The sequence below is a fragment of the Chenopodium quinoa genome, unplaced genomic scaffold (assembly GCF_001683475.1).
Source record: "Chenopodium quinoa cultivar QQ74 unplaced genomic scaffold, ASM168347v1, whole genome shotgun sequence".
NCBI classification, from domain to species: Eukaryota; Viridiplantae; Streptophyta; class Magnoliopsida; order Caryophyllales; family Amaranthaceae; genus Chenopodium; species Chenopodium quinoa.
In genome coordinates, this window is record NW_018743175.1 from 5,121,814 (window position 1) to 5,141,243 (window position 19,430).

Sequence of the window (19,430 nt, forward strand, 5' to 3'; positions counted from 1 at the left end):
TAGGAGAGTTTATTTGTGAGCTTCAAAGTAGAGGTCATTGGCAGACAAAACGGGGACATGCATGTTCAAAACAAGTCAGCGACGGAGCTAGGGATTTTAAATCAGAGGGACAAATGGACATCGTATAATTTGACAAAAGTGTTCAAAAAATGATCCAAATTACTTAGTCATAAAATCCAAAATGATGAAAAAAATTATATAAATCAGACAACTAATCTTTGAGGGAAGTCAAGATTTTTTCAGTGCCTTTTTCTACTTTTTGAACCATTTCTATTTTTGAACCAATTCACACTAAAGGCACAAAATTTGACTCATCTCATTGATTTGGGGATAATCTAGGCACATTGTATATTACTGACACTTGAGACACTTATTTCCAATTTTTCATATCATTTTGTTGAGTTTAAGGGAAATGAAATAAAGGGTTCGTTTCCTTAGGACTTTAATGGTTAATTGTCAAAGATCGGGTAATTTTCTAGTTGCCTTGAACTTATTTGAGTTAGGAGAACATTTGACATGTCCTAATTGAATTATTGAAAAATATGAATCAATAAGTTAATTATGATATCATACAACCAAAATTGTCAGTCAAATTAATACAATTAACAAGTTAATAGCAACCAAACAACTCTAACATTCTAATAAAATTTCAATTTCTATAATTTTTTATATATATATATATATATATATATATATATATATATATATATATATATATATATATATATATATATATATATATATATATTCAAACAATTGAAAATTAGGATTTTTTTTTTTTGTTTTGTTTTTTTTACACAAACCGAAAGCTTAGCCATTTATTAAACCATCAAGTTTGCAAGATCATTACAAATAGCCTCTTACTCTTTTAGCCAAATACAACAGTCATTAAAATTGCAACTTAATTTAGGTAAGCTATGAGCCACTACCTTACCCAATCTCTTGATGAAGGAGAAAGATAAAGAGCTGCAGTCACTTGTTAGCCTTCGAATATCCTTCAACACATTGCCAAACTCATTCGGAGGAGTGATGCCTTTTTTCAAGTGATGATAGATTTAAACAATTAAACTTAAATAAAGATGAAAATATCTAAAATTACTTACATTATTTATTTTTTTAAAAAAAACTAATTTTTTTTCAAAGAGGGGGGACAGCTGTCCCCCCTTGTACCCCCTCTCCCTCCGCCAGTAGCTACAAGCCTACGCCTGTGGTAGCTTGGTCGGAAGCTCAGCAGGGACTTCAAAACTCTCCTGCAAGAAATACGCATGTTAAGATCAAAGCAGTATAATCTCAGATAATTTGTTGTAGAAAAGAATTGAAGTCTACGACAAACAAGGCTCAGAACCACCCTACATTGCCTTTCTATTTGTCTAAGCATCGACATCATGCTAGACAAAAGCATGTCATCCACTCATCACTGAACTCCTCCATTATTTCACTTTTTTCCTTTATCCCCATGAAAACTTTACAATGCTACAGAAGTAAGATTGTGAGGAGTAATGCCACAATCAACAAAACCTACTCATTCTGTAAAACATTGCGATAAACTAACCTAAGGAGGGGCATTATGGTTAGTCTAGCATTATTGAGGGAGTCCTCATTATGAGAAACACTTTTGTTTCTCATAATGGCATTTTGGAAAATAATGTGATGTTTTTCACTGGTGGGGACCACATGTGCCATGAGTGGGAGCCCCAAATCTTGACACATACCCCATTGTTTCTCACAATGAGAAACAGAGAATTATCCAGCATTATTAGGCCAGTCTTTAGTTTTAGAATAAATAGAGAGGGAGGGGAAAAGAAAAGGTAGGCAATTTTTTTGGAGTGAATCCTGAGATTTGTGACTCCAAGTCACTGTTTTGAGAGTGGTGACCTAAAGTCACTAAAAGAAAGTAATAGTCTCAAGCTATCTTTTGCTTTCCTCTATTAATTTGTCTTGCTAGCACATTATACAAAATCAGATTATCAGTCTACTACAAACATATAACATAATTTGGACCAGCAATTAAAAAACAGAAGAGGCATATATATTTTAACAATAGAATACCCAACACTACAACAGAGTGTTAATACCAAAACCTATGCAATTGTACCAGGGCTGCTTCACATAGCATAAGTCTTACAAACGACCGGGCACCTTTGGGAGATGAAGTGAAAAGGAATGAAAATGAAGATGAGAGGCAATTGAAGGTGAGAGTATCCACAACAAATTGTCAATCCTCATATAATCATCTACTGGGATGAATTAGGGTGGTCCTTCTCAAAATTTTCTTTAAAAAAAAATAGTAGAAATGCACAGAACAGAGTACAGATAGACGACAAGCCATCTTCGTAATTACAGATAAAACAAGAAATACATCAACCAAACAACAACAACAACAAAGCCTTAGTCCCAAAATGATATAGGGTCAGCTAACATAAATTGTCATAAGGAATCGTACGATACATCAACCAAAAATTTTCTTAAATATCCTGTGGAATAACAAAGGTGTTTTATTATTTATTTATTTATTTATTTTACAATAGGAAATAACCATTCTACATATTTTTTTATTATAATTTTTTTTCAAGTTTTGCCAAATCAGAACACCTTCACCATTCCTGTCATTATTGTAGTTATCATATTATTGTTCCATCATCCCAAAAGCAGACCTTATGTTTTGAAATTGGACCTTTGCAACAGAAGAATTTCCTGTCCAGCTCTAATGAATAACAAATGATGATAGTAACTCTGTAACTGTGATAAACAAAGTCCCGTCCTCTTCAGGAGACGAAATAGATCACACTCATTTCAGGCAAATAGAGCATCTGGCCACCTAATTTCCCTAAACCTTCTGTGCAGTGTGCATAATGCTACATTGCTTTCATTCCTCTACTCTACTCTCCGTATATCTTCTTCAGACTTATACTCAGGTAGCATCTTCTATCCCAATAGTGCTGAATTTAATTTGGCTATCCTGCCCCACATCACAAGGCATGGCTGTTACCACAGTACATAGTCATGCTACATGATTACTATGAATTATTATTGATCACGATTCTAAGTATTTATAAACACTCTCATATTGAATCATTGACATATGCCAACAATATTGGAGTAAAAATGAGACTGTACTACTATACAATTGCCTGTATCAGCTTTAAATGGGGCTTGTGGGCAATTAATTGCATGTATTTGCTTCTTAAAATCTTACAACTTCAGAATTGAGTACCTCAGCCACATATAGCACTTATGTTTAATAAACAGGAATCTTACTAGGCATATACTAAATATTAGCTGCATGTTACTTATTATACCTGTAGATACTTTGCCAACACTGTTGTAGTACTGAAATTAAAGCCTTTGATAGCTTCTCCATTAGTGCGAGATGCATGAAGCTGTTTCCTAACCTGAGTTGCCAGTGACTGCATTAACATAAAAGTAATTAGATACTCAGAAATACGATTTTGGGAGAAATGAGAGAGAAGAAATCAGCTTAAAACTTTAGACTCTAAAAAAAGGAACAAAGGAAACGGAAGATCTCACAAAGTTTACTCCTGAAATTGCCAATTCAATGGCCTCCCTAATAAGTGTCATATATAAGCAAATTACCTTTCCTAGCTCAACTCCCCATTGGTCAAAAGAATTAATACCCCATACGAAACCTTCAACTGCAATTCTGTGCTCATAGATGGCCAGCAACTGCAAGATAAATAACAGCTAAATCATGATATTATATAATATTTATGCTTAAAATATCCTACTGGATCAACAATTAACAAATTGATCACAACATTATCCAAGCTGTCCAACATCACAACAAATAATAAAAAAAAATAAATTAGAAAGAGGTAAGGTCATAAACCTGTCCAACATTATATGCAGTCAGAGATGGAAGTAAAAGGCTCAGAGAAGGACGGTTTCCAGTGAAGGTCTGTAAGGGAAGAATGGCAATCAATTATGAAAAGATAGTGTCACAACCTCAAAAGATTACAGAAACATGAACAGAAAATTCACCTTGTGCGGGACAAGATGTGGAGATACGTTCTCCTTCTGCAACTCTTCTTGAGTCTAAAGAAACAGAACAACAATTAGCTACCCAACCATTTCCACAATTGAACAGTGTGGCAAATTTTTTAAGGCAAGAGAGCAGAAGATAATTGATGTAATTTTTACAATACTTTGTACAAAAAGAAAACAAGAACACTTGATCTATGAATGACACAACTTCAATAAAATCTATGACAATTTACTAAAAATCATTTCAAGTAAAATCAGTAATAAATATAACAAGTACAATCCTTGAGAGAAGATATAAAGTTTGACAAGGAGTTATGGAAAGTATGGCCAAAAGTGGATCTAATTCCCAATGTAAATTAAAAACCAACCTTCCCATAAGCTAGTGCATCTGGCTGTGCAAAGAAGTTAGACATGAGCTCATCATGATTACTCACTACTTCACCTGAAATATATAAGCTACCATCAATGAAGGTAAAAGTCACAACATAATAATACATTCAATAATTAAATGGAATGAAAAGCTCGTTGACACAATTAAAATCTGATATGGAGTTCGGTACCTTTGAGATATACAGGTTGCTGACTTTTTGCAATTCCTATAAAATCACAAGGGATAATACGTCCCTGAAGTAACAAAACCAGAAGTATCAAAGACATTGCTATTATGGTACTCATATGCTTACCTATGAACTCTCTTAACTAAAAGTCTAAAAGTCAATTAAAAAATATAAGAGCAAGAAAGCAGAAGAAATTCAATAAGCAGAGCAGAGTGAGAAAGTAAAACCATCAGCAAGGAAAGTTTTAATTGTTGGAACATCAAAATAAAGAAAAAAGTCAATTATAATGTCTTAATGAACATCTTCATACCTAATAACTAAAATTGCCCCCTAAAACCTTAAAAGCTTTTCATTTTGGTTTGACACATATTATGAATAGTTGCAAAATGTAAATAAAATATTTTTGGTGGTAGATAGAAATTAAAAAGAAAATAGTACAACAAAGTTTTGATATGGGCTGACCAACCAAACAAGAATCCAAAAATACCCCTCTTTGCCATATGGGTATTCATAAAACATTGATACAGAAGTATACTAAAGGCACTGGAAGCAAAACCTTTTTTCCTGGATGCTGCTGGTTTTAAGTGTAGCACCAATGCATGTTTTCCCAATGTTACCATCTATTCACCCCTCTCCCCCCCCCCAGTATCTGTACTGTTACCTTCTTCATCTTTGATTAGCATAACCCAAAGTAACATTACAAGGCTTTAAAGCAGAAGAGCAGGGTATGTTATCAGTCGTAAATATGGTGGATCAAGCTTCTTGTCAAACCAGATTGGAACCATTTCAAAATACTACCTTTGTTTCTTATTATTTACAGCTTTGGAGGGTCGCAAAGACTCCTAAGCAAACTTTGTTTAGAAGTGTTAAATGGAGAGAAAAAGATAGAGATGCATCTCATGCATGTGATGAGGAGAGAGATAGAGAGAAATGACAACTTAAAAAGGAAAGAAAAAAAAAAAAAAAAAAAACATCCATTTTGGCAAATGTTGCAAATAATATGAATGGAGGTAGTATAAGAAATGATATAGAAAGCTACATGTAAAAGCCAAAAAGGGCCTTTCTGGTAGTTTAGACAAGAAGGGCCTAACAGTAAATGACATTCTCTCCTAGGTATGATCATATTATGAGAAGAGATGAGCATGTTTTCATTATTCCTTCTCAATTTTCTAGCTACATATTATTTTACGTTCTCCAAGATTACTAGTCAATCATTAACACACAAAGTTAACCAAACATGAAAGCATCTTCAAAGGTCAATCTTGGTAGCTTTGGCTGGAATATTGAGATATCAAGATTATCAACGCCATATGTGCAAACTTTTGCTGAAACGTGGAGACACCAACAGTAAGGCAACCAGAAAATTATTTGCTTTCATACAGTATGGACACAGGGGGGAAATGAATTTTGCAGCCTCCATCCCTCAAATTTCTATCTTTTTAGGCTGTCCTAAAATTTCTTTAAACTTCTACTCCCTCCATGTTTTAATAAGTGTTATAGTTTGAACGGCACATAGTTTTAGGCAATTTAATTGACTTAGATAAAATAAGAGGTAAGTGGGGTAGTTGAAGTATCAAAAAAATGTAAAAGAAAGATAGTGGGGTCAATAGTTTATTGAAAAGTAATGAATGTGAGAGGAAAGATATAATAAAAAAGTAGTAGTGGGTTTGGGTGAGGACCATGAGAGGAGAGAGATATAATATTTAAATGTAGTTTTTTGCCAAAAAAGGAAGTGTAACACTTATTAAAACACGGCCGGATTTGGTAAGTGTAACACTTATAAAACACGGAGGGAGTATGTTGGATTATATGCAACAATTTTTATTTGTTCTTCTTTCCATCAAATCAATCGTTTTTTTTCTCTATATCACAATATTTCATTATTTTTCTCTAATGCATTCCAATTTTTGTTTTACTTTTGTTAGAAAAAGATTGCTGGTAAAGAAGGATGCTTTATCACAACATTTCATGTTGCTGGTAAACAAGGATGCATTTCATGTTCCAAGGCAGGCAATGACACTTGATTTCAATATTTATAATTGCTGAGCACAGTCAACAAGAAGAGTATGAATTGAAGTAGAGAACTGGATAAAGCACGTAATGATAAAAAAAAATTCATGAAAATTTGAAACTTAGACCAATATAATAATACAGCATAATATAGATTGTATAACCTGATGAATTAGCTGATAAAAGCTGTGTTGTCCATTTGTTCCAGGCTCACCAAAGTCAATTTCACCAGCCTCAAAAGGCAGCACTACACCATCTATTGAGACACCTTTTCCATTACTTTCCATGCTAACCTATGAAAAGTCCAACTCAAGAGTGTTGATTAAAGACAAAATTTGAACTCCAAGGAGTAGAAATACTGACTAATTAGATGAATAACATGAATTAATTGCTACCAAAGAAAAATGGAAGTGATATACATGCCTGTTGAATATGAGGAGCAAATTTTTCTAATGCTTGACAATATGGTAATATAGCCTGAATGTTGAAAAACATGGAATCATCAGTCAAGTTTCCCATTATGGTAAAAGTTGCTGAAAACATCCAAGTCAGAAATCCAATCACAACTTATTGTACTTCTAGTAGACAGTGAACACTTACTCTTGCTGGATGTCCAAGAAATGAAACATTCCAAACGCTCAACAAACCTAAAAGAACCTGAAGCACATGAAAAAAGTGAAAATGTACACATGTATCACATTCAGCAATATACCATCTGACCAAGCAATTCAGAGCAGATGAATCACATAATGTATCAAGCAATGACGAGCCAATAGCACATCCTTCAAAATAGAAAAGAAATTGAATAAGGATATTAGCAGGTAGGCAGTTACCGGTAAGTTTTGCTCAAAGGGTGCAGAATAGAAATGTTGATCAATGCTTGAAGCTCCCTTCAGAAACCTTGAGCCCAAAGATCAGAAGGTATTAACTATTAAGTTATGTATATAAGAAAAAAAAAAAACAACTAATAAGAAAATATGAGCAAGGTAACATACTTCTCTACAATAGAAAACCCGTACTGAAGAGACAAAGGCAAAACTCCAACTGCACTACATACTGAAAGAAGAGATCCATCATTAGAAAACTTATATGAACTCTGGTGGCTAATGTGCGCAATGCGCACACCATAGCTAGCCATGTTAGGGGAGTTCTTTCGATTTGACCTTATATTACATATTTAGTTGTTGGCAGCATTAATGAGGGAAAATATGTAAGCAAATTATTATTGGGGTATACCCCAAATCATTTTGGGACTAAGGCTTTGTTGTTGTTGTTGTTGTTGTTGTTGAAAATGTACGCAATGAGGTTATAATTGTCCAAGTACTATTCATAAGAGTTGTCTCAGAGTATTTAGAAGGTAGGGATAAAATCTTACATGAAATTTTAAGTACACTTACCACTATATCTGCCTCCAACCCAGTCCCAGAATGCAAAAGCATTTCTAGGATCAATGCCAAATTTTTCGACAAGCTGCAAGGAAAACAAAACCACATCATGAGCGAGAGGTCTCCAGACTGATTAGACTCTGTTTCATCAATTTATAGAAAAGTTCTTTGTCTGCAGATACATAGGTGTTAGACCAACACGTTTTCCTAAACTTATGTTTCATACCCCTCATTCTTCAATCAAAATGAACAAATTATGATGAATAAATCCCTTTTTTCATATGCATGCTTACATCTATATATGCAAGTCAAGCTCCAAAACTACCTATCTTATCAAGAAGCTCCTTCTCACAACTTTGGAGCCTTTCCACCATGCTGCCCCCACCCCAGCCCCAAAACCCTTTTTTTCTTAATGGCACGGCATAAGTCAGCATGCTGCTTTGATCACTTTTTATATACTTACTAACTAAAAACCAACAGGTCATCCTCCAATTCCTGGTAGAACCCAAACAGGATCCCTCTCAGGAACATAAACTAACAATCAAATGGGATTTGTTTGCATTTAGAGACAAAGAAAAGTCATGAGGTTACAGAGAGCTGAATTAAGTCTTCAAATTCGAAATATATTTGGAACTGTGGAAGAGAGGTCAGTCTAGGTAGAATTGAATTCTTCCTTATATTGATAACTTTCACACTTGCTCTGTGCCAGTACACCCAGTACTATGCACAGAGACAGTAATTCTTCTTGTTGCATACATTTTTCATAGTTCCTTTTTTCCTGAATTTCCATTTAAACAAAAGACTAATTAAAATTCATTCTTAAAAAACATGGAGTCGGGTATGATTTAATTATTTGATTCACATCCAATTCCAATCAGACAAAGCAGCAATGAAATCAAATTAATAACTATTGTCCCTAAAGTAGGATATGACAAGGAATGAACAAAGAAAGTAAAACATAAAGCTCAATTTAAAAAGAGATGGCATCACCGTCAGATTAGTGCTAACAGCAACCATATGTTTTGCAACAGCTTCAGGCCTGCAATAACAGCATAACCATGCAAGTATCAGACCACATGGGAAGAAAAAAGATCTAAAAATAAGAGTTCAGCATAAAGAATGGACAGTAATAGGACTTAATTGTGCAATAGCACACTGCCACTAATCCATCAGAAAATACATAGATTCCATGGATGCCTTATCCAAGATGCCACAAAGAAGTAGAATGATACTTTTCTATTATATCTTCCTGCTTTTTGGTGATCTTGGCCTCCATCAGGTATGTATAAGTTTAATTTTGATGCTCATATTATAGAGGGCGAGTATGTGGGCTTAGGCGTTGAGGTAAGAAACTCTGATGGTGCACTGGTGTTAGCAGCAGCAAGAGAATGGTGGGTACAATTGGAGTGTGGATGGTGGGTAGATTTGCACAACAGATTGCAAGGAGGTTCAACATCAATAACAATTGTTAGCGTTAATCTTCCCCTCCAAAAAAAAAAAAAAAAAAAAAAAAAAAATCACATCTGCATAGTTAGCTACATTTTGCTAACTGGCTCCAGCTTAATCCAGACACTTGATAGTCAGAATTTAAATTATAAAGCTTAATTGCAATATGATTTGAGCATTTTTCACTAACCCAAGTGCAGAGGAAATCCATTCTCTCAGTGTTCGAGCATTCAACATGGTTTCAGCAGTCGTGAAAGTCTTTGACACAACAACAACTACATTACCCAATGAAAAATCAATATTTTAACTGATAAATTTCCAGTAGCAAGACTAGAAAAGCATATTTATAACACTTGCCTAGAGTAGTCTCAGGATCCAATCCAGTAATATTTCTTGCAACGTCAATTGGATCAACATTTGCCAGACTGCAGCATAAGAAATTAAAGGATGCATTAGGCCCTACAACAGCAGACATCGTATGAGTGGGAATGTTGGAACTTTACACTAGTAATAGCAGCTTATAAGCCATTCATACATCTTATAAAGAGATGTTTTCTAGTACGCAAGCCAATAGTTTATTGCATTTCTATCATCAGCAGCCTCAACCTTTAGGTTTGCTCAAGAACTCACTAGTGACCACTAGATACATGCACATAATGACCAAAAAATCCTTATCTCCTATCGTCATTAAAAATGTGTTAGAATATTGTGTTCTAATGATCTGCTACATTCTGCTGTTCTTCAAATTTACTTATTTTGATATAACAGAACAACTGTACTAGAACCATAAGTTGGGCCAATAAAGAGTGATATCAACCTTTTTCCAATAAGAAGGAAAATTTATCCCAATAACATTAGTGCATGGCTACTCTAAATCTCAGTTAACCATCTTGATGCCTCAAGATGCTCTAGAAGCAACAAAAAGCCCTGTTTTTCCTTGGATGTTAACCATAAACCCATAGCTCCTTGGCCTTTTTTTAGATGCAGGCAAAGATTTATATATGTATGTATGTATGTATGTATGATACGTATCTATGATACATGAATGTCCAAAAAAAATTTCTTTGCTTCACGCGGCTTCTGGATAGTAGCAAGTACAGAAGTTTTAAAGACTTACAAGCGTAGCTGACGCCCTTTTGCACATTCAGCAGCCTCAGGTTCTATATATGTCGCAAATCCAAGTAAAAGAAAATGTGAGATAATGTAGGTTACAGTCAGCCTTTAATTTAAAGCAATTATGAAGAGCCTGAATGTTCCAACCTGTTTGGAGAGCTGTGTGAACAAAGAGTGGTCCTAAGAAGCTCCCTCCAATACCAACAGCAACTACATTTGTCAGCGGTTTCCCTGTGACGCCAACCTAAAAATAAAAATTAATCAATTCTTCTCAAATCAAAGTTAACAGACACCAAAAGCCAAGGGATTTAAATAGAAAGAAAAGATTGTAGCTACCCATGAACCACTTCGGACTTTCTCAGAAAATTCCCGAATTTTATCCAAAACTTGCCACACATCAGGGACCACATTCTTCCCATCACTGTTTATCACTGCATCTCTTGGTGCTCGAAGAGCAACATGGAGAACAGACCTATTCTCAGTGCTATTAATCTGATGGCATTTAATACATAGAAATAAAATAATCAGAAGAGAAATTATGTTGCTTCGCTTGACAAGAAAGTATAAATTTCCAAAGCAATTAAAAGATGTGACTCTTGCGAAACCTAAGATATAGCTTTGTTCAAACAATATACATTATCATCATTGAACTTACATGCTCTCCATTAAACATTCGATTAATCTTATCTTTGAGATGGGCAGCCTGCCGAATAACAATAACATTCGGTTAAATATAAGAATTATATGAGAATTTATCATAATTACAAACTCATTATCTTGAAAATTGCCTTCTAACCCACCTCTGCCAGCTGAAACAACTTATTTGTGGTGTCAAGAGTTGCATTTTGCCGGGAGTAATCTAACAGCAACCCATCAAATTCACTACACCAATTATAACAACAAGAACGTAACATTATTAAAAATTGATTTGCAATATAATATAAGCTACAATATATAATTTCCATATAATAACAATCCTATTCTCATATTTCCATACATCCAAATAAGAAAAAAAAAGTGTGATAAACATACACCATCATGGACTTGCATCTGTCAGCATCATTCATCAAATCACGAAGATGGGTCTTCTTAATTTCAGCAACATGGGTCTATACATGATTTTTTAAAATTAATTAATCAACAATTTAAAATTAAAAATCAAGCAATTGGAAACTTGTGTAATCAATAACAATTACCTTCAAATTTTGCCAAGAATCTGTGTCACATACAAGTGTAGATGGTGCCATATTCTGTATTTGATATACAAAAATTTAGAACAAAAAAATTTATCCAATTCAAAGGCGCCCAAATCAACCAACCCAATAATTCATATTATTATATAGTTTATATAAATTTAAAAGTGTCATGAACTAAATAAATCTAACGCATTTTATTCCGGATTATTAAAATAAATAAATATATAAAATGGTATTGAAAACAATCAGATATAGAAAGATGAGAGCACTTACAGATAGTGGAAATGGCGAAGGTTAAATTTTTGGATTAGGAATTTGTGGGATTATCGAGTGATAGAGAAGATTAACAATATTTTGTAGGAATGGAAGAAGCAGGCTTTCAACGCATGACAACGGCCTTATAAAGCTAATACGTGGGTTTCTGTCAATTGTTGTGTGCTTGTCTGCTTGCATCAATGTTTTGATGATGTGATGGCTTTGGCAGTAGGGACTATGGCCATTAAGAGTGTCAACGGGTCGGATTTATGTTGGGCATGTGGTGTTGGGTTCAGTATGGTTAGGGAATGAAGCACGATGCTACGAGTATTGTTTATAATGGGCAATGGCATAGGTAGCATAAGTAATGAGTAAAGGTGATAAAAAAAATAGTGTCGGGCCGAGCCTTAACATCATATCTCGTGTCCCAAACTTGCAAAAAAATAGCGGGTTTGTCATGTCAAAGCGGGCTTTTCGGGCTTTTTTGGGCCGGGATTGGGTTTTTAACTAATAATGCGTTCTTAGACTTGCCCAAACCCGGCCTATTTTTAGGTCGGGCTGATGTTGATCACCTCTAGTGATGAGTATGAGTTTGGCTAAGACATAATTTTTGCAGTAAAGGTATGACACTATGACCTCAGATTTTACTTCGTACTTAGGTAGAGGTTCACGTATGACCCATCATGATTAGGCTTATGGGTCACTGATGACTGAGTCAACTAATTGAATGACACAACATGGGGTCGGATATTTCATGTGATTATGTCATGGGCAGACTTTTTAATAAAATCGATTGATATGAGTTTGTGATGTATTTAATAATGAACGTAACAAATGTTCGTAACGTTGTGTGTAAAAAGTTTAGATTTTGATTTGTATCCAAATTTGAATCACATTGAACAATATAACAAGTCATAATAGAATTTGATTTTGTATTAATTGTGGGATTAGCTTTTTAAATAAGCATTTGTTTGTAACAATGTGAGTTATTTCGTACGTTGATTATCATTTAGCTTAGCAATAGGGCCTTAAAATAATTCAGACGTGTCGCCTTTACTAAGTGGGAAATAATGTTAATGTGCATTAGTTTAGACGGGGAAAACCTATGACCTAAATGTACTCACCTTTGACAGAGTTTCACTATTCCCTCCAATAAGTAACCTTGTCATCAATCACCTTACAATAATTTTAAATTTCAGTGGCAAAACTGCGCCAAAATTTATGTCTTCGTTAGATATTCATCCACGTGACTTGGGATATGCTAAAGGATAGCGAGTACTCTCATATCTCGGATTTAAGATCACGTGTTGGTATTTTATGAAAAAGGATGTAAGATATAATTACCATATAAACAAATGATAAAAATAACATATCATATAACATACATATATCCTTTTGAATAAATTAGGAGTAAAACAGCCAAAAATGATGGAAAACTTACCTTATGAATTGGGATCACAAATTCGAGTGCCACCATCAACATATGTAAGCGTTGATATGTATGATTGGGTTGGCAGACTAATTAAACCATATCAATCTTAAGATTCTCAGCTTGCTACTACTTAAACACATTTAATTTTTTCTTAATGAGAAATTGAGGACAGTGACCCATCCATCTTAGGAGAATGGTTAGGGGAGAGAAATGACAGTATTAACGTTATGTTTGAGGAGAAGGAAGCTGAAACCATGATTAAAACTCGCAGAATCATCTCTTTAGAATCACCATAATCCAAGCAAATGTATTGGCAGAAGAACCACCATTGTTGAAATCTCCATCATCAATGTTGCCGCAACCACCATTGCCAAGCTTAATCGTTAAACCCTTGGAGTGAAATTGAAACAATTCACCATTTCTCGTCGGACCAGGTGATAGTTATTTTTGTGCTTTTTGCACATTTTTAACGGTTATTTCGAGTAATTTTGATTTCAAAGAGACATTAAAAGCAAAAGTATGACAAAGTGAGGAAAAAAATTGAATTTCGTTACCTAAGTTTCGGGACGAAACTTCTTTTAAGAGGGGTAGACTGTGATACCCCGTATTTTTACACATATTTTAACTTAAATAAGTATTCCTTAAAGTATTTAAATAATTCGAAATGAATTATTTATGGTGTTTCATTATTAAAAAGAATTATTTTAATTAAAAATTTATTTTTATTTATTTAACAATCTTGAAAATATTTATTTCATGATTTGGAAATATTGGGGCATATAATTTTATAAAGGATTAATACCATTTTTTTATCCCAACTTTCACCAATTTCGGAATATTTGGGGTGTCGTGCTTTACTCTTTGGGGTGAAGCTAGCTCTGAAGTATGGGTATAAGAAGGTGATTTTGGAATCGGATTGTCAACACATCATCACTCGTCTCTCAAAAGCTTCCACATTTCTCACCGATCTTGATTCGGTTTTTGATGATATTTTTTCGCTTTGTTTTAGTTTCGATTATGTGCACTGGTCTCATGTTAAAAGGGATAGAAATTTTGTCACTCATCACCTTTCTAGTGTAGTAGTGTTCGGTAGCGAACAAGTGTGGGATAATTTTTGCCCCTCTGTAATTTCTCCTTACGTTCTTATGGACAAGTTGTCCAATGATTAATAAAATGTGGTGCTAGACTTTTATCAAAAAAAAAAAGGGATTGAAGGATCGAACTCATCAAGGATGTAGCCTGAGTAGTAGAAATTCAAATTGACTAAATTGCCCTCTATTGTGTTCTTTTTCCTTCTTCCTCATATCCCTCCTTTCTCTTCTCCCAAACATACCAAGTTGAACACCCCAAGTTTGAATCATAATTTTGAATCACTGACGAAATCAGGTTTATTCTCTTCTTCTTCAATTCAATAGGATTTCAATTTTCTTTCTTTTTTTTTTTTTTTTTTTTTTTGGGTTCAATCTGATTTTTTTCATTTTGATTATTCCCAAGTTTAGATTTTTCGCCATATAATTGACGATTTTTTTGTAATTGTATAGTCTGCAAGACAAAATTCAAGGTTTTTACGTCGAATTATCGCTAAAATAAATCCATTTGAAATATATTTGTTGAAAAATTGAATGATTGGCATCTCTTAATGCACCCCAACTGTTCGATAAAGTGCTAACAATGGAGATATTTTTTTTTCCTTACTTTAGATTTTGATGTTTAACAAACTACCCAGATTTTCTTTTATAAAGTAATTGACTTTATACAACTCCATTTCATTTATAATCAGACAGAGATTATAGTATTTCATATTATTGATTCTTTTATTATATGCTTACATACCTGGATTTATAGTTAATATAATCCTTAAACTTATATGAAACTATGAATCTAATTAAAGTTCATCCTAATACAGTGTTGAAATAGTGATTGAATAATGGACTGGTTCTTCATTGTGCTCTCCGCTTCTGTGATTTGGATTGCCTCTTTATGTAAAATATTGCACATATCTTACTTCCCCACAAAAGGTCAATACTTCAACATTGGTAGGTGCGTCGTTTTTGAATTTAAAGCGTTGATATAATTCAATTAGTTTAATGATACAAGTACATTATTGGGAATGTGTACAATCTTATTATAGCTTGCAATAAATATATTTGCATTGTTGACAGTAATTCTAAAATTTTACTTTAAAATTATGTGTGAAGTGTTCTATATCTGCTAATGGAAATGGAAATTGATTTGTTACTTAGGTGACACCCTACACAAGAAGGCTGTCTCGCTTGTGATTGCACATCCTGATGATGAGTCCATGTAAGTTGATCTGTTTATCTTGTCATGGTTTAAAATGGTTTTTGTATATACTATGAAATGACAGGATTTGATCATTCAATTATGCACTTTCCGAAATCAAGAAGAAGCAATGGAGTGTAATTATCATCAAATTTTTCTTTGCTGCGTTGTTTTTTTTTTTTTTTTTTGGGTAAATAAGAAAGAGGGATCCCCAAAAGAGTGACCAGAGTTCAAAGGGTCACTTGAGTTTGATTTTGATCCCACATTGTTAGGTATGCGCTACTATACAAATTAAACTTCTGTATCATGTTACTTATGTTAACTGTATTCTATTTTTTCAGGTTCTTCACTCCGACGATTAACTATCTGACATCAAGAGGGCATAATATTTACATCTTATGCTTGTCTACTGGTAATGCAATATATCCGACTTTAGGACTTTGTGCTCAGACCCACAGGCTTGTATCTACAATACTGCATCATCTTGTGACTTTCTTAGTTAGTGAACAATTACAGACAAGCCCTAGATATTCATCTTGAGCTTTAGCATCATTTTTGCTTGCTTTATATTTTGGTTTGTTGAATGTTGACTACTCTTACGCTTTGTTGGGATAGCAAATAAGGAAGGAAAGTAAGGGGAGGGAAAGAGGAGGAAGGGAAGGAAAAGAAAGGGAGGGGGAGGTGAGCTCCATTTTCCCTCCAAATCTCCCCAATTTTGGAGGGATGATGCTTATTAAAGATAGAGGGAAAATGGATCTTTACCTCTCCTTTCCCTTCCTTCCCCCAATCCTTAACCCAAAATAGAGAGTTTGTCCCCCTCCCTTTCTCTTCCCTTCCATTTCCTTTTATCCAAACAAAGTGTTATTCTAGATCTTGGATGTACCTAGTAGCTTTTAATTATGTTCCAATTCTCTTGAAATGTCTGTCGCTGGTTAAGCTTCCAATAGAATGTTTGAGGGAGGGCCAAATGCACACTACTTTACCACCTAGCTATTGAAGAGTAATAGAGGCTGTTTCCAAACATATTCTTCAAATGCATTTTTCTTCACGCCTCTCGGACTTCTGCTTTTGTTCCCTTTTGCTTTATAATTTCCTTTTTATCCAATTTTCCTTTGATCTTTGGTGCAAAGGAAATTGTAGTAGAATTTAGTACTTTGTATTCAATTTAATCCTTTTCTTGTACAGAGTTACAATTTACCTTTTTTCATATATATATATAGGTAATGCTGATGGGATGGGAAAAATTAGGACAGATGAGCTCTACAAGGCTTGCTCTATGTTAAAGGTGATATATTGTGTTTGGCTTATTGCTATCCTATCTTGGAGTTGCTACCTAGATGAACCCGAAAAAAAATTCTGCCTCCTTGTGATTATTTGCATATATTTATGATTTGACTTCATAATGGTGTAGCCAATAGATGATTAGAGGCATATATATCATATTGCATTGAATGTTGATAGTTGGTGATAACTTTGTAAAGGATTACTGGAATTGTGGTGATTAAATTTTACTTCGTGAGCATGGTAGATGGTAGTTTCGTTACTGATTTAGGCCTTATTCAAAAACATATTATGTGAGCTTGATATCAATCTCTTTGTGCAGGTTCCTCTGAAGCAAGTGGTTGTACTTGACCATTCAGAGCTTCAGGTTTGAAAAGCAAAAGTATTCTAATATTTTGACTTTATAGTAGTACAGCTAAATGATAATTTCAAATGTTATAGCATCTTCTCGCTGTGACTAGGATGGGTTTGGCAAAGTGTGGAATCACACCTTAATTGCAAAAATTGTTGAAGATAACATCAGATCTCATGGCATTGATACAGTGAGATTCATCTTTCTATCTTTTGTGGCTTTCCATGTTCTTAGAACTTGATTTTTGGGCGTACATTTTCTAAAGTCATTCAAATGAAATTCTGAATCTTTCTGTTCACGTTTCTGTTGTAATTCAGTGTTGTTATTTTCAATTCATCTCCTGTTGAAATTTGCAGGTAATTACATTTGATAGTTATGGAGTTTCTGGTCATTGTAATCACCGAGATATACATTTCGGAATAAGGTGACTTCTAGCAACCACCTTTAAATCTTGATTCTGATGGTCATTTTGGTTTATTCTCCATCTTTATTATGTGCAGCACCTATATCTTTTGCATTCATTGATTTCTTGTCGTATACTTTTCTATTCTGCATCTGAGCAATAAGCTGCACATTTGTTCATGTTTTGTTTCTTAGCTGTCAACGTTTATCTTGATACATGGATCGATTTATGTGTTTCTTTTGTCTATTTGCTTGATCCAACAACTTATTTTATTAAGTGTAGTTGCATCATGTGCTCACTTGATGGTTGGCTTAGCTTATCGTCTTCTTCCCAAATCCTAAGTCCAAAAATTTTACACATAGTTGTTTTAGATTAGTGGATGAATGATTGGTCAAAGTTTAATTTAAAGGTTTCTTTATATTGTAACAGAAAGGTTTTACTTGATTCTCAACAAAATAGTTTTGAAGCATGGGAACTGGTAATTTTTTTCCCCCTGCTAATTATAGACAATGTACCTTGTTAAGTTTTGTAATTTTTTCCCCCTCATTGCTGTTCCCAGGATAGTAGCAGTGTTTTGCGAAAGTATAGTGGACCAGTAGATATCTGGTTATCCATCTTTATGGCCTGGTGTCTCCCTCGTAGGAAATCTTTTTGTCTACTGAATGAGCATCCTTTTATGAGTTTTCAAGCAATGGCACAACACGCAAGCCAGTGGGTTTGGTAGGTGTTCTAACTTCTTTTCTTCTTCTGTTCAGATTCAGAGTATCCAAGAAACGTTCCTTCCGTATGATTGAATATTGTTTTCCCATTGACATTTTTCTCCCATTAACAACTCAAAAGCCATGACTTTGTGCATTCACACCCCTCCCCTCTTTCTTTCAACTATTCTGGTCAAGGCTGCTTCTACTTTGCATTGCTTAATCTACTCTGCCTTAGTGTTACGGAGAGGTGGATTCTAACACTTAGGCAAGGGCTTTAGTGATCATGGGGTTGGTTTTTTTTTTTTCCTTGATTGTTCTTCAAAAATGTGCAGGTTTAGGAAACTATTTGTATGTTTTTCAAGTTACACATATGTGAACACACTTCAAAGGATTGTGCTTTAGATTTATGGTTCAAGACCTGAGGTACATTGGCTTATACCTTACTTTAGGTCTATTACAATTTGTATCATACATGTGAAGTTTAAGTTTGTCATGACTGATACATGGCCAGATTTGTGGTTCAAGTTCAAAACTTAGTGGCTGTGATTTGTGGAAGAACTATGAATTCACCTTGAGAGTGTCATTGCCATTTACAAGAGAGATTGAATGAATCAGTAAATTTGCAGTATACCCATAATTATTGTTGGGAGATCTGATCTATACATGGATCCGAGGGATGAAGGTTCTTAGGTAACATGTTTGTTGCATCCTGATTCCTGAGGAAAACAAGTTTTGTTGCAAAGATCTGGATCATTGTTTTAAAGTGAAAAGCTTGTTTGCTGCAACTGAGGCTTAGGTTAACTATCCTGCAAACTATTGGATCCTTGTTTTGTTGAGATTAGAAGTTGTTTGATGAATGCTTAATAATTGTAATTTCACTGATTTGTAAGCTTAGGGTAGCATGACTTTTAAATTTGTAATTTGGGTCATAGTGCTCTTCTTCTATTGTTTTATGGACACTATCATGTCCCCTTAACTTCATGGACCTTAGAGGTGACAAGCACGCCATTTGAA

At 34.3% G+C, this 19,430-nt stretch overlaps 2 protein-coding genes across 3 annotated transcripts; one reads left to right on the forward strand and one right to left on the reverse strand.

Annotated features, from left to right (window-relative positions):
- Nucleotides 1–769: 769 nt before the first annotated feature.
- Nucleotides 770–12,190, reverse strand: LOC110732694 (glucose-6-phosphate isomerase, cytosolic-like). Of its 2 annotated transcripts, none has more exons than XM_021912671.1 (24): nucleotides 11,983–12,188; nucleotides 11,710–11,763; nucleotides 11,546–11,622; nucleotides 11,314–11,395; nucleotides 11,169–11,216; nucleotides 10,850–11,005; nucleotides 10,661–10,757; nucleotides 10,518–10,560; nucleotides 9,758–9,825; nucleotides 9,591–9,675; nucleotides 8,945–8,993; nucleotides 7,967–8,039; nucleotides 7,565–7,625; nucleotides 7,403–7,469; nucleotides 7,170–7,226; nucleotides 6,993–7,046; nucleotides 6,734–6,862; nucleotides 4,563–4,626; nucleotides 4,371–4,444; nucleotides 4,000–4,053; nucleotides 3,848–3,916; nucleotides 3,595–3,684; nucleotides 3,300–3,407; nucleotides 770–1,250 (listed from the first exon to the last, which is right to left on the reverse strand). In XM_021912671.1, exons 2-24 carry the CDS (start codon nucleotides 11,758–11,760, stop codon nucleotides 1,200–1,202), a joined length of 1,707 nt encoding a protein of 568 aa, XP_021768363.1. In that variant the 5' UTR covers nucleotides 11,761–11,763; nucleotides 11,983–12,188; the 3' UTR covers nucleotides 770–1,199. The 2 variants fall into 2 exon arrangements, with proteins under 2 accessions (XP_021768363.1, XP_021768365.1); XM_021912673.1 differs by lacking the exon at nucleotides 770–1,250 and adding an exon at nucleotides 2,526–2,959 and having other exon boundaries at nucleotides 11,983–12,190.
- A 2,319-nt stretch (nucleotides 12,191–14,509) lies between these two features.
- On the forward strand, nucleotides 14,510–19,397 carry LOC110732695 (probable N-acetylglucosaminyl-phosphatidylinositol de-N-acetylase). Its single transcript, XM_021912674.1, has 12 exons — nucleotides 14,510–14,782; nucleotides 15,303–15,432; nucleotides 15,640–15,700; nucleotides 16,021–16,091; nucleotides 16,900–16,964; nucleotides 17,283–17,327; nucleotides 17,422–17,502; nucleotides 17,669–17,736; nucleotides 18,145–18,193; nucleotides 18,275–18,435; nucleotides 18,749–18,839; nucleotides 18,928–19,397. Exons 2-11 carry the CDS (start codon nucleotides 15,324–15,326, stop codon nucleotides 18,816–18,818), a joined length of 780 nt encoding a protein of 259 aa, XP_021768366.1. The 5' UTR covers nucleotides 14,510–14,782; nucleotides 15,303–15,323; the 3' UTR covers nucleotides 18,819–18,839; nucleotides 18,928–19,397.
- Nucleotides 19,398–19,430: the final 33 nt, after the last annotated feature.

Coding starts and splice junctions, on each gene's coding strand:
- LOC110732695 (XM_021912674.1), top strand. CDS start 15,324: ATGGACTGGTTCTTCATTGTGCTCTCCGCTTCTGTGATTTGGATTGCC. Junction 15,433..15,639: donor AGGTCAATACTTCAACATTG/GTAGGTGCGTCG, acceptor TTTGTTACTTAG/GTGACACCCTACACAAGAAG. Junction 15,701..16,020: donor CATCCTGATGATGAGTCCAT/GTAAGTTGATCT, acceptor CTATTTTTTCAG/GTTCTTCACTCCGACGATTA.
- LOC110732694 (XM_021912671.1), bottom strand. CDS start 11,760: ATGGCACCATCTACACTTGTATGTGACACAGATTCTTGGCAAAATTTG. Junction 11,396..11,545: donor AGATGCAAGTCCATGATGGT/GTATGTTTATCA, acceptor TAATTGGTGTAG/TGAATTTGATGGGTTGCTGT. Junction 7,470..7,564: donor GGGTTTTCTATTGTAGAGAA/GTATGTTACCTT, acceptor TTTGGGCTCAAG/GTTTCTGAAGGGAGCTTCAA.